Source organism: Grammomys surdaster, unplaced genomic scaffold (assembly GCF_004785775.1).
Source record: "Grammomys surdaster isolate TR1022 unplaced genomic scaffold, NIH_TR_1.0 214, whole genome shotgun sequence".
NCBI classification, from domain to species: domain Eukaryota; kingdom Metazoa; phylum Chordata; class Mammalia; order Rodentia; family Muridae; genus Grammomys; species Grammomys surdaster.
In genome coordinates this window covers 3,359,261-3,373,878 of record NW_021604659.1, presented here as the reverse complement: position 1 = coordinate 3,373,878, position 14,618 = coordinate 3,359,261, and the positions used below count along the sequence as shown (strand labels likewise).

Genomic DNA, 14,618 nt, shown 5'->3' with positions numbered 1-14,618 from the left:
CTGCCTCCAGGCTGCCATGCTTCCTGCTATGATGACAATGAACTAAACTTTTGAAACTGTTAAGCCAGCCCCAAGTAAATACTTTCCTTTTCAAGAGTTGCCTTGGTCATGGTGTCCCTTCACAGAAATGAAACCCTATGACAAGTGGTAAGTACCATCCTTGTTGCTGAGTATCAGTGATGCAGCAGCTCACTTAGCAAGAAACTAGGCCTTTGCCTTACTTCATTAGTTCATTCATTCATTCATCTAAAATAAGTATTCAAGAAACCACACTCACTTTTGCTATAGATATAGGCCCTCCAGAGCACACGGAGTAGACAAATATTTACAGCTTTCACATAGCTCAGGAACATCTCCTGACATGACTAAGTTACCACACCACCACCACTGACCACACTAATAAGCAAAGATCAAGTGAAAAATGGTCAGAAAAATGGGAAGGGATCAATGGGTATTTGCAAGACTCACATCTGGACCTGTTCCCTATCCCTGTCTCTGAATGCCATGTGAATATGGCTCCAAAGACCATAAGGCATCCACAAGCCCTGGTCTCCACCTGTCTCCTGTGCTGCTGACCTGGGCTAGCCTGACATGCAGTGGATGTCGAAGCTTCCTTCTGAAGCAGGGTCAGAAAGAAGGTTCAGGTGAGCTAATTCCTTCTGCAGCCTCATCTCCACCCCATAGGGCCCTGATGGGTACAGGACATATTTGCAAAGTGCCTGCTAGAAGCCTGAGAGGAAGAGAAACTGTCACTTTGCCATTTGCATGTGTTGATCAGAGTAGCAGTGGGTGGTGCCTAAAACTCCAGTGAAAGGTTCCCAAGATGAACCATGCCCCCTCATTCCTGGGAAGAAAGGACAGTGGCAGAAGGGTGACCAGATAAGTGACCCAAATCATAGAGGACAGAGCTGGCACTAGAGTAAGATTCACCAGGTAAGGCTCAACTCAGGGCCTCCCCACCCCCCAGGCCTAGGTACAAGAAGAACCCATAGATGGGCTGCACAGTGACAAAAACAAACCAGAGTGACCTCCCACAGAGACCTCCCAAGTTCTTTCAAAAGCTAGGGTGATCAAGTTCAAATACAGATTCTGATGTGGCAGGCCTGGGGTGGAAGCCAAATTCCAAATGTCTACCAAATGGCTGAGCAATGCTAGGCGCTGGTGGGAGAAGTGCCTGCCCACTGTGAGCTGGAAGCTTTCCATGGCCACTTTCAGGAATCTGACAGGGGCTTGCTATGATCTTAATCTGCTCTAGATCTATACTCTTCCAGAGGGCCTACCAGACTCCCCTGTATCCCCAGATCTTCCTCCACTCCTACCCAAGGACTTTGTAGAAAGAGAGTTATCTGCCCCAAGCCTGCTGGGTGTGTAAAGACCTTTAACTCACCTCCTCCCAATCTAGGAGGCTTTGGGCCAAGTTTCCAAGGTCTCTGGAACAAGGTATTGAACACTTCTGGGCCCCAGCACATCTTCCAATAAATACCTCACAGGAATACCATGAGTCTGAAATGAACTGACAGGGTCAAATCCAAATAGAAGCTGTGATGGTCTCCAGCTGCAGCCCCAGTTCTAGGTCCCCATAGATCTGGGCAAGAATCTCATGAGACTTACACCTTACTTGCCCAAGAAATTACTTCTTCACTTTGGAAAGGGGACAATACATGGAACCCCCTTTCCAAATAGACTCCTAGGGCTGCCCAACATCAGCAAATCAAATGCAGGCTTAGTATCCTTCCTGGAATCCTGTGACTTGGCTGGGGGCTCTACCTGCTCTTCAGAGCCATGACCCACTCTTTCAACACCCACATTTCTCGGAGCTCCAAAAATGATCCCATCATGTTCAAGAATATTTGTCTGGTCTTGCCAGGCTCCTCCAATGTACTGGGTGCTCAATATCCCTGGAGGACAGATCTAACACTGCCAAAAAAAGGCTGAGGGCTAGCGAGATGGCTCAGTGGGGAAAGGTATCTGGTGCCAAACCTGGGAAGGAAAGATGTGACACCCACAGCACCTGACTTTAGCAGAAGAATGTCAGGTAAATGGAGGCTGGAGGAAGAGAGCTGGCCTCTCCTGACTGTTTCCTGTACTGGTCCAGTCACCCAAACACATGTGACCCCTACCAGAGCAGTGCTCCTTTCTCAGCAGCTGTTTCAGCATGCAACTCTTTCCGAGTACTCATCTCCCTCCCCTCTCTTCAGGCCTAGCCAGCTGTGGAGCTTTCAGACTGTTGGCTGCTAAGCCTCCGGAAGGGCTGTAGGGAGCAGCTTCCTATAGTTGCTTCTCTGAGATATTGGTTCTTCTAAATCCTAGTTATACATACCTTCTGTGACTTCCTTGGACCCAATGGATGGTTTGTCCTGACCAGGCTCTGGCTGATCCAAGAGGCATGCCACACTCCCATGCCACACTCTGGCAAGGGACAGCTGCCTCCCCACCTGCTCCATGAAAGGCAGACACACGATGTGGCCTTTGTACAGTGTCAGGGCAGGACTGGGGGCCCAATGACCTTTAGAGATATGCACTGATGCGAGTTCAATGCTTACAAAGGAAGCCTCTGAAAGTTGTACTATATTGTAGGATTGAGCATTTTTGTTTTCTAAAAGAGATTTAAAAAAAAAAAAAAACCACCTTTCCCTGAACCCAAAAGGACTACGACCCAAGAGTTCTTCTAGTCTAACTTTCAAAGGTGACATTGTCAACCTTGTGGTCAGAAGGAGCAATTAACTCACACTTAACTGAGTCAGCTCAAGTCCTGTGGGGAAGGAAGTGCAGCAGAGAGCTGGATTTTCTATGTGGCACTGGTTTTCTTCAGATCTCCACTGAGGCTGGAAATTGCACAAAAGAGGCCTAATCCAGATGGATGAAACCACAGAATGTTCTAGATGAATCAGCCTGCCAAAAGGGAGAGGCTGGCAATGCAGTGCTTGGGGTGGCAGAGGGGCATATCCTGAAAGGTGTGATACCTGAGCCTCAGAGCAGTGGCCCCCATAGAATAGCAGCCTGGTGGTCTTGGGAATGGCATGGCCATGCTCAGCCTGGGCCAGACTTGGCCATCAAAATCACACCCAACTCAAGGACACCTCTCTGTTGCCTTTGCTGGTCCTTGCTAAGGCTTTCCCGGCTCAGATGGAACCCTGCTACTAAGGGCCTGGTGAACCTTTAGGGAAGGCATTATTCTCATGTCCTTTGAGAGGTCAGGAACTAGATGAAAAAGGGAAAACTCCTTCCTGCGTCTGTCAAGTGTCTTCTTCCCTGCATGCTCAAGTCCACTCAGACTTATGTGAAGACTTGGATGGGACAACACAGACCTTCACCTTCCCTTTTGTTCAGGAGAATGCTGCCCCAGCTGTTGTAAATTGACCAGATATGGCACAGCTGAGATGAGATCCAGCATGACAAACATTCAAAACCATGGCGGAATCCTTCTGTGGCCCTATGCCAGTCTAGGCTTCCTCCAGCCCTAAGCTTGGAGCTTGGGATAGGGAACCCAGGCTCTAATGGACAAGGACAAATGCACTTTAGCAGAGGGACTGAGGCTCCAGAGGGAAAAGGCAGCCTGGCTGATAAACCACTGGCATGCAGTGACTGGAGCAAGGTGGTTCTATGGACACTTGGTGAACCACCAGGCTTCATCTGAGCTAAGAAACGAGCAAGAAGAGGGTAGGGACACTTGCTGTGCAAGCATGAGGACCTAACACAATCCATGTAATAGGTAAATGCAGTGTGAGTTTCTGCACTCCCTGTGCTTCTGCAAGAAGCATTCTGAAGAATAAAAGCCCAATGTTGTCTATGTATGCAGGTGTGCAAAGCACATGTGCATGTGTGTGGGGACAGGAGACTCTCTAGGGGCTCTCAGGCCAGACAGCCTGGCATACACAGTGGAAAAACAACAGAGACCTGGTTTCAAACAAGGCAGAAGTTGTCTTCTGACTTCTACATGTGTGCTATGGCACGTGCATACCTGTATTCACATACACTCTACACACACACAACAAAAAAAGAGACAAAGTAAACATGCAAATTAGATCAGAGGGACTTACAATCAGCAAGCTTTAAATAAACTATTTGAACAGAAAGTGATGTTGGAAAGCCAGGGTGATTGACTCTGCCCGGTGCAGTCTACACTGAGAAGCTAGAGGCCAACAGCAATCAGTTGTCCCACCGTTGGCATGCCACTGGAGCCTTATCACAAATGGGCATGCCACTGCCCGCCCTGCTTTAGTCCGCAGCCAAGCTTGCCAACAGCACCTTGACTGGCCTCCCCAACTTCCCCAGGCCCCTCAGTCATAGTGCTCAGTTTAGAGAAATTTCCAGGGCTTCTGTTGCTCCAGGGTTTCAAATCCTTGAATACTTCCACCCTGTGTGAAGAATAAACGTCAGATGTCCTGTACGGTAGGTGTGCACAACACATGTGCATGTGACTAGAGATCAACCTTGGGTGTCATTTCTCAAGAGCCATCTACTTTGGGGGGGAGGGGTAGACAGGGTCTCTCTACATAGCCCTGGCTGTCCCAGAACTCACTAACTAGATCAGGTTGGCCTTGAACTCAGAAGTCTGTCTCTGGAGGGTTAACAGCATGTGCTACCACACCCAGCTAATCTACTTTGATTTTTTTTTAAAACTAGTTCTCTCTGGGATCTGAGGCTCACCAATTCAGCTAGGATGACTGACCACTGGGACCAAGGATCTGTCTCTCCCTCCCACCCTCCCCCCAGTGCTACCTAGACAGGGATACTAGGATACGGAAAAGTGATATTAATTACCCAGGAAGAAGACCTAGCTGCCCCACATAAGAGCTCCAGCAGGGAGCAGGTCCTGTCTCTCTTCAGTCTCTGTTGGCTCAGCTCATACACTCTTACTTCTTCAGCAACCTAGGAATAACATGGGGATTTCTATAGACTAGCGGGTCTCAACTTTCCTAATGCTGTGACCCTTTAATACAGCTCCTCATGCTGTGGTGACTCCCAATCATAAAATTATTTTCATTGCTACTTCATAACTGTAATTTTGCTACTGTTAAGAATTATAATGTAAATATCTGGTATGCAACCCTTGTGAAAGGGTTGTTCTATACCCCCCCCCGCAAGGGGTTGCTACCCACAGGTTGAAAACGACTGCTCTAGTGCCCCCTCCTTTCAGGGTTCTTGGAGGTGAACTAGTCACGCACTAGTAACAATGACCCACAGGCCTTTCCTACAGTGGCCTCCTCTGGCCAGCCCAGCGCTGTCCTGGGGAATGCTCAGACCTCAGCAGGAAAGGCTGTTTTCCTTCTGCCTAGAGGCTGTGGGCCCTGGAAGACAGGGATCTCAAGACTATGCCATGCAAGTCTGGCAAGCCAGTTTGATCAGGAAGCTCCAGGGGCTCTCATCTAGGGGGGAAGAGGCATTCACTCACTCCCGAGTGTCCTGGAGCCCCTAGAGCACCACTGCCTCTCAAGTGAGGCATGGAAAATCACCACGTGGCGTGTGAATGCCTCCCTGGCACGCTCCCAGGGGAACTCCTATTTTTTTTCTTCCCCAGGAGATCAAACCTATTTTGTCAACATTGGGCAGTGAGCTGAGTGACCTTCAGAAGATGGCTTATTATGTAACCTGAGGATGGAGACTGGAGACAAGAAGGGAATCAGGTGTCTGGAGAGGGTTTTCCTGAAGCACAGATTCCCCCACCAAGGTTCTATGGTACCATGGGCACATCTTTCTCTAAGAAAAAAGGAAGGCCATGTGCCAAGCGTTCCAATCCCAGCCTGCTGCATGGCTGGCAGGACTTGACCTACCAATAGCACAAGTCCAGCAGGTTGACCAGAGTTGTGGAGTAGCTATGTCAGGGAAGCTGACCTGTGAGCATAGGAGAAAAGCTGCAGGCTCTTCAGCTGCAGCCACTTCTTTTTGCAATTGCTTTTTCTTAAAATGTGCATGTACTCATGTGTGTATGAGGATGCACATGTGTGTGAATGTACAGGCCAGAGGAAGGCACCAAGTGTCCTCTGTCACTCTCCATTTTTATGTTTTCTTTCAGTTGATTTATTTATGTGTATGAGTGTTTTTGCTCATATGTATGTCTGTGTATCATGTGCATGCCTGGTGCCCAGGGAGGTCAGAAGAGGGCATTGAATCCCCTGGAGCCTGAATTATAGACAATCTTGAGTCACTACATGGGTCCTATAAGAACAAGTGTTCTTAACCACTGGGCTATCTCTCCAGGCCTCTACCTCCTATTTTTTCAGCTAGACTAGCAGCTAGCACAGCCCAGTGATTCCCCAGACTCTACTCTCTCCCTCAACTCAGCTGGAGTGACAGCTGTGCACAAGACCACACTCAGTTCCTCCCATGGGTGTTGGGCTCTGGGCAGCATGCACTGTTAACCGCTATGCAATTTCCACAGTCCCTCGCCTTTCTTTTCTATAAAGCCGTGTTCTATTGAAAACTACATGCTAGGTCCATAGTGCATGACTTCTTTCTATTCTCCTGAGAAAAGCAAGAGTAATTCTATTTTACAGATACAGAGGGGCCAAGCATGTGCCTAAGGGTGCACAGCTCAGATCAGAAATGGCAGGATAGGGATAGAGCCCTGACTTACCTGACTTCAAAGCTCACATTACATCCCACAAGGATCAGTCACTGACAAAGACCAAGTGATGGGAGAGGGACTCACCAGGGCCCAAGGGGGCGGTTTCCAACTCACTATATGGCTTTGAGCAAGTCTTCGAATGCCCCTACATGCTAACAGCCATATCCTCCAGTGAGGGATAAACTAGCATAGGAGAAGCAGATGGTACTGAACCACTGAATGGGCAGCAGAGGCTGCCAAGCTGGCCTCTTCTGAGTTCACCTAAACAGACTGTCTCGATTGGTTAGCAATGGCTGTCAAGGGCACGGACGAAGGCATGCTAGGTTACTGTGCCCAGAGCTGCTACAGCTCAGCATCCACAAACCCCAAGAACACAGATTCTCTGTCAGGGTCCAGCCCATCTGAAGCATCCATCCTATATACTGATGGGGTTTGTCTTCACTTTTTGTTTTGTTTTGTTTGTTTTTTTTTGTTGTTGTTTTTTTGAGACAGGGTTTCTCTGTATAGTCCTGGCTATCCTGGAACTCTCTCTGTAGAACAGACTGGCCTCAAACTCAGAAATCCGCCTGCCTCTGCCTCCCAAGTGCTGGGATTAAAGGCGTGTGCCACCACTGCCCGGCTTTGTCTTCACTTTCATGCAGCACTTCTTTCGTTCCAATACAACCCAGAGCTTCACACCAGCCTGTACTTCATGTTGTAGATGCTCCATCTCTAAATTCCTCTCCCTACCATCAATGTAAGGTGCTTCCTACCTCAGCAGCAAGGCCGACGAGGGGCCAAGGCAACAGGGGAGGCAACGGGTGAGGGGGCACTGGACACTGACAGAGTAGACAAGAGAAGACCACAAAGGCTTAGGTCAGCCAGGCCGACAGCCAGGGATCTGGCCAAGAAAATGGAAGGCTGACCCACAACTGCCAAGTCCAGGAGCATCAAGAGCCACTCCACAGGCCAATTAGAAGTGCCACTGTCCCCTGTTAAAGGCAGCTCCACTGGTACACAGAGCAAAAAGGAAGAAGGCTGGCTGGAAGGAGTTTCATCCAAGGGTGACTCTGCCCAGCAAAGAGCCAGGAGTTATCACTAAGCATCTGTTATAACCCCTGCTGACTGCAACAGCATCCTGCCAACCAGCAAAGCCCTGTGGCTCTGCTCCACCAGGCTCTCTAAACTCATGGGCAGGACCCCAGCTCCCAGTGGCTCTCCTACCATATGCCAGCATGCTTATTTCTACCTCGTGCTCTTTCCTGCCCCATAGCACCCCGGCCAGCTTTCATGAGTTTCTCAAACATCTGCTAACACAACAGTTGCTGCCTGTTCTGGGGCCTCCTCGGGGAGCTTGGGGGTGTAGTGTGTGGGCAGCTGCAATCAATCAAGCCTCTGTCTCGGACCTGAGCCCTCCCTATGAATGTCTTGCCTCTGTTTGAAGCTCTGTTGAAAAATACAATTTGTTTTCTCTTTCAAACTGACCAGCCTGGAATTAAAAACACAGCGCCCAGGGGCATGGCATTCATGAGTAATCTTATTAATTGTTGCCTTTCTGAAGTCTTTGCTCACACACATGATCCATGTCTAAATGGTACTGTATCACTCGGGCTTGCTGGGAGACAAGGAGCGCTTGGTGGTTAGGCCAGGTCTCAGATGAAGCAGTTACTATCCGTGTCAGGGAAGGTCCAGCTGCTCAGCAGCTCTCAGAGCTCAGAGCAACTCCGTCCTCAACGCTCTACCTGGCATTGTGCAAACAGGAGGCTGTGGCTTTACAGAACACCACAGACAACCAGGACCTCAGAAGACCCCTTGAAGGGGAAAGCATAGGAGGAGAGATCCAAAAGACAGGCCCAGGCAAGACTGGACTCCCATGTATAGACTCCCATGTGCACATGTCAACAGTTCACACCACAGAACAGAGGCCATAACTAAAAATACAGGCTAGGTGTCATTTCCCTTCCGGGGTCTCCTTACTACAGTCAACTTCACTCAAGGCCCAGCTGTGCAGCCGACCAGCCGTCCAGCTGTGTCAACTGCAGCCTCATAGAACACCCTGGCCACAATCTTAGCACAGGGATTTAAGACAACAGGACCTAAGACAACCAGAAAGCAACTTTTTCTGCAATTTCACCTTCACTGCTGAGAGGCACAAGGGCCACCACTGCTGGCTAAGACAGTTGTGCCTCAGAGTTATGGCAGGAGACAGGGAAGCTGTGGCTCTGGGGATATTTCAGTCCTGTTTTCAAGAGTGCTTGCTGGACATGGGGAGGGAATGCTCACATATGGCTAACTCCCTGTGGAGGGAGGTATATCCTCTTTTGTTTCCATTTCACCACCCATGGCTCTCAATATGGAGTTAACAGGCACACTGGTGGCCAGAGGACTGCCCCCTTACCATTTGCAGGAGAAGAGGAAGAGGCAGGAGGATGAACAAACAAGGGGTGGTAGATGGCTAAGACAGAACGGGGCGCTAGGACAGGAGGAAGCAAGAAAAGCAGCATCTACAATAACGACAGACTGCATCTGCACCTGCACTCAGCACGTGTGTCTCAGACCTGTCCTTGCAGCCGCTCACACCTCCTCTCTAGCCCTAGCAAGTACAATACGGACTGTGCCTGTCAGTACCAAACAGCACACTGGGCAACATGGGTGCGGTGTGCATATGTGTATGGATAGATTTACAAATATTCATACAAAAACTATAGATAGATATACATACAGAAAGATACAGAAATACACATAACCATGCATGCATGCATACTATAATGTATATTATATTGGTGAGCTGTAATGTTCTGGAACTCACTGAAAAAATGCCTGGGCAGTAGGGTTACTCCCCACTTTCGGACCCAAGAAAGTATGTCTCAGCGTGTGTTCTCCAAGATGGCTTGTTTATATTGTGCAAATTAACACAAGCGTAAAAACATCATGTCCTTTAGAACAACTATAAGATGAACCATTTCCAAACAGGGGTCACCATCCTTTATCCCATGATATAAACGTACCTTCAGTGGCAATGGGAAGTCTGAAGCTTATCCTGAAAGATGAATAGGGACTCCTACTATCTGCCTCCCTGACTTGATGATATTTTTCTATCTGTTGCTTCTGTCTGTCTGCTACTGGCTATTTATTCTTTTATTTTGATTTACTATATGTAATAAACTCACTCATTTAAAAGAAAAAACACAGCTATCAAAATCATTCTCCAGATTATATAGAGCACACGCACGCACACACACATGCACACGAACACTCAAATATAAGCACACATTAAATACACATTGTTTATTTTCCCAAATTCCCCCTTCCTCCTGTGTTGGTTGTAGAGCTGCTACACAGTAATGTTCAGCAAACTGCCTGGGGCTCTAGCATTATAACCCCTTTTCTGTAGGCCTTCTCATTTGTCAGCACCCCTAGATATGGATATAGAAGTTACTACTTTATCCAGAAAGGGTCTGGCAGGCCTAGGAACCAGCAGAGCCTCAGTACCCTCACAGGGTGGTAATGGCTAAGCCCTGATATAACATGGGACTTCTATCAGAGAGCTTGTACCTATGGCATGTGCTCCTGCTAAACCAAGGAGCAATGAAGACTAGGGCCTCACCGTCTAGATCAGGGCTCTTTGCCCCCTCCTGCGAGCTGTCTCTCAGCTCTCATCCTAACCAAGCTCTGTTTCTACTAGCAGGTTAGAGAGCTCTGGCTCCCACTAGCTGTGTAAAGGCCAAAGGGAAGCCTCACAAGTTCACCACCCTTAGGGTCTGTTCCCGGCCCCAGTGGGGCCCTCAAGGGAGTTGGTTGGTTTATTAGAACACCTAGCTACTCCAAAGGTCTAACCAAAAAGGCACTTTGTACCTTTATCTACAGTGTTCATACACCTGGTCTCAGAGGCCACATGCAAAGAGGTTCCTTCACAAGAATATGAAAGTGGAACAAACATACGAACCAAGATCAAAGACCTATGAAAGGTTAAGGAGGCAGCCCAAGGAAGAAAGGGCTGGACCAAAGCTATCCTACAGGTATGGAAACCCACCTACAAGTTCTTCTTTCCAGACATTCAGACACTGTACTCCTCTAAGCAGCTAAAAGCCTCCAGTGAAGCCACAGCATGCAGAGGGTACCAGCCTCAACCATCTTCTGGCAAGGTGTGGGTCTCTATACACCAGTGACATGCCTGCCTGTTGCAAACCCAGACCAAGGGCCCTACAATGTCCTGGGTGAGGTCAGGACTCCTTAAAAAATGTGCCTGAGTGTTTTGCCTGAACATATATATGCGTATCACATGCATGCCTGATGCTCCTAAAGGCCAGGCATGAAGAGGGTATCAGATCCCTTGGAACTGGAGTTATAGGCAGTTCTGAGCCACTATGTGAGTGCTGGAAGCCAAACCCATGTCCTCTACAAGAATAGTAAATGTACTTAACCACTAAGCTATCCCTCTCGGCCCCTAACCCAGGACTGCTTACAGATACACAAGGACTGTCTCAGTGGTTATCAGGCCCCTTGGCAAGTAAGGCCTACCTACTGAGACTGTATATTACTGCATGGAGAGCCAAAGCAGGCAGAACCACAGAGCCCCATGGAGATAGGGCTGGCTGGAGGTAGATGTTTGGTGGAACATGGACCAGGATCCACAAACTCCATCCTCAGGGTCTAACCTCTGATGGATAGGGTGCACATTCTCAGGGCATTCTCTCCTTTCCCTGTGCTCTGTCCCACCTACATGGTCAAGCAGCCAGCCAAGGAGACAGGCAGAACTAGGGTGGCCTTCTCAGTCTCCAGTACACCTTCCTGGATCTTGGAGGCCTGCCTGGAGCTGATGAAGCAAGCCATACATTTGGGCACAACATCACCGAGCAATATATTTTTAAACAGTGTCTACGTATGTGAGGCCAGAAAATGTTTCCAGTGATGCAGTACTGTTATTTCAGCTTGTGGCTAGTGAGATCTAATAACACATATAAGCTGCTTTTATTACCTCTCTGGCTTGCTCGCTAAAAAAACGGCCTTGGCTTTAAAAAGTAAACTGAGGCTATGTATCACACCCAGAACTTAGGGCTCTGTGCCTCCTTCAAAAGTCACCTGATGGTGTCCCCCTTCAACATATTTCAGTCTATCTGGAGATAGAAACTTCCTCTTGGTATCCAACATATGTGTTCAGTTACAGTCCAGTGAGTAAGCCAGAAAGATCTCCCACATAGGAAGGAGGAAGGGACTCTCGTGGAGCGAAGACAGAAGTCACAGAACCTGGACATGGAAGGGGGTAGGAATTCTGTTCCAAGTTGACCCATGGGCACAAGGGTAGCACAAGCACATCACCAACTTGTCCCCAGTTGTCCTGGACATGGACTGGGCTCATATGTGAAAGTGGTTCAAAATTATGGACTCTGAGGCCGCCCCAGATACAGATACTTGCACCTTGTCTTCAGTGGGGGATTGACAGGCTTAAGGAAACAGAAGGTAACCCCATGCATAGAAACATCTTTGTTGTAAATAGAAGGCTCCACTGCAGAAGTGTGTGTGCAACTGTATTTGTGTGTATGCACCTGTGCATGTGTGTGCACGTGTGTATGTGTGTGTGTGTCTGTCTGTCTGTCTGTCTGTCTGTGTGTGTGTGCACGTGCAGTATGAGAACTGAAGACTGCTTGCTGGTTATACCTGCCTGATGCAAAAGAAGCACTATGAGCCGGCCTGCCTTGGGTCTGTCCATGGTCTGAAGAACTTGATCAACTCTCCTGAAAACACTCCCTCACTAACAAACAGATCTTCATTTCCTCAAACCAAACAATAATCAGTGTTTTTATACATAACACCCCAAACTGATACTCACACCACGACACTGAGCAAGAGCTTCTCCCAGGCAGGCAAAGAGCTGGGAGTGCCATGTTCTGCCCACCACAGCCATCCATCCTAGAATTAATGGTCACAAGGACCAATGTCACACATAGCACAGGCCTCACCATCTTGATCACATCCTATGACCTCCATAGCAGGCACCAACTATCCTGCTGATGGTGTCTAACTCCAAGCCCATCTCCCTCAGATCAATACCCAAGAGAAGTGCTAGCAAAATGCTGGACTCCAAGACAAAGAGGACAACACAGAGGAATGGGGGCACATGGGAAAGGCTCCTCCCACAACCAGTTCTAACAGTTGCAGACTAACAATTTCTGAGTAGTCTGTTTGACCATTCAATCAAAGGGAATGATTGCTTCCCACCTTCTCTAAAGTTATTACCCATGGCCCTGATCTAGGGATCAGCATAATCCGAGTGATACTGAATATTGGTGCGTGGGTTCCAGGAGAGGAGGTACCAGCAAAGGACTAGAAGAGGATTAATTAGTGTTTGGTCACACTGGACTCCTAGCCAATGCCTGCCTCTCACCATCTGTCTGCTTCTGCTCCACTAGCAATGAGCTTAATAGAGAAAGAATATACCTCCTTTTAAACGGAGAGAACCAGATGCTTAAAACTTCAAAAAAACAGAAATAAAAAACCTTGAAATAATTTTTTTTTTTTGAGACTATGTTCAAAACAAAGGGAATGACTCCTAAACATTTCTGAAGGTGTCACCGTGCACTTAACCGGCTGGATCAGGACCAGAATCCCACAGTGAGGAACTTCTAGAGCCTATTTTAGGCTATTGGGACACTTACCTGTGCCATCTTGGCAAGGTCTAGAGAAGGTCTTTGCTCCTGCACTTCGTCTGGACGCCGCCGTTTCACACCAATCTTCTTGTCATTAAGGACACACGGCTGAGAGCGGCTGCGGGCAAGCCCACTGGAGCGTCTTGCCAGCTCTGGCGTTGAGGCAGGTGTGCTGCTGGCTGAGGGGGGACAGTACTCTGGGAAGGAAAACTGCTCATGTGAGCAAGAGAGGGACCGTTGCAGGTCTAGCCGGCCCCCTCCCACAGGGTGTGGGTCTGGGCTCCAGCTATCGCCCACCTGTCCACAGGGGCCTGAGCCTGGTGCACCTTGGCAGAGCTGTCCCCCAAAGCGGTGGTGCAGGCTCGACTGGTGGCAAGGTGAGGAGAGCCCATTAGCCCGTGCAGGGAGGCTGAAGCTAGAGCTCCGCTGCATGGGGCTGACACCATTGGAGTAGCGCTGGACGCTGCCTCCGCTGTAGCATCGTCTCTTCTCCACAGGAGTCCAGACTTTGGACCCCAAGGGCCTCCATGACGTCCGGCAACTGGACATCTCATCAGAGAAGGATAGTGACCGGCACTGGCGTTTGCTGGGAGGAGCTGAGGGGTTTCCATTGTGGTCGTTTATGCTGAGGTCTTTGATTAGGCTGGTCACTGCACAGGCAGTCACCGCCTCCTGGTGCCACAGGGAGCCATCCTGACACTTTTCAGGCAGACATTCCCAGATGCTGGCGCTCGGCTGGTCAATCTGAAGAGGGCATTTTCTATCCAGGTCTCGCCATCTGTCATTTTCTGGTGCATAAATACAAAGAGAAAATAGGATCTGAGAGGCCTTCACAACAGTGTTCTGTTCCTTTATGAACAGCCTGTTTGCGATACAGCACTTTGGCACCAGAAAGGTCCTCATAAATCAGCCAGCTCAACCTTACTTTATACATGAAAACTGAGGCCCAGAGAGGAGTAAGGCCCAACATGCTGAGCTGGAAGCACAAGGCCCGGGGTCCAGACCTGCCCCTGGAGTTCCTGATTCAGCTTTCCTCCCAACATCCCATACTGTCTCCCACGATGGTAGCATGTCCTGAGCTCTGCCCTGGTTGGTGGCTGAGTCAGGGGAGAAGTGTAAGTTAGCACTGGCAGAAGACCATGATCAACACTGAGTCTTGGCCACTTCAGATGGTCAAGGTCAAAATCGGGCTGGGGTCTGCCTTCTACCAAAATGTTCAACAATATCAGCACTGGCAACAGCTGCCAATCACAGCACTTTTTTCATATTCATTTGATTTCTTGATGAAACTGAGGATGTGTGAAGCAGGCGAAATGGGTAAGAGTAACACTTAGGCCACAGACAGCAGGGTGTGATGTAAGACCAGTCAACTCTGTTTGAATCCACAGGCTAGCCCAACTGCGGAGTGCAAGATCTGAACTTGA

The 14,618-nt window shown here is 48.8% G+C and overlaps 1 protein-coding gene across 5 annotated transcripts in view; it reads right to left on the bottom strand.

Moving 5' to 3' along the window:
* Positions 1-14,618, bottom strand: part of Fam53b (family with sequence similarity 53 member B) — a 100,385-nt gene that overhangs the window by 33,957 nt on the left and 51,810 nt on the right. For all 5 annotated transcript variants that reach the window (XM_028772563.1, XM_028772566.1, XM_028772564.1 and 2 more), the window contains one exon: positions 13,204-13,982. In XM_028772563.1, the coding sequence (XP_028628396.1) occupies positions 13,204-13,982 (779 nt within the window). The remainder of the gene's footprint in view (positions 1-13,203; positions 13,983-14,618) is intronic.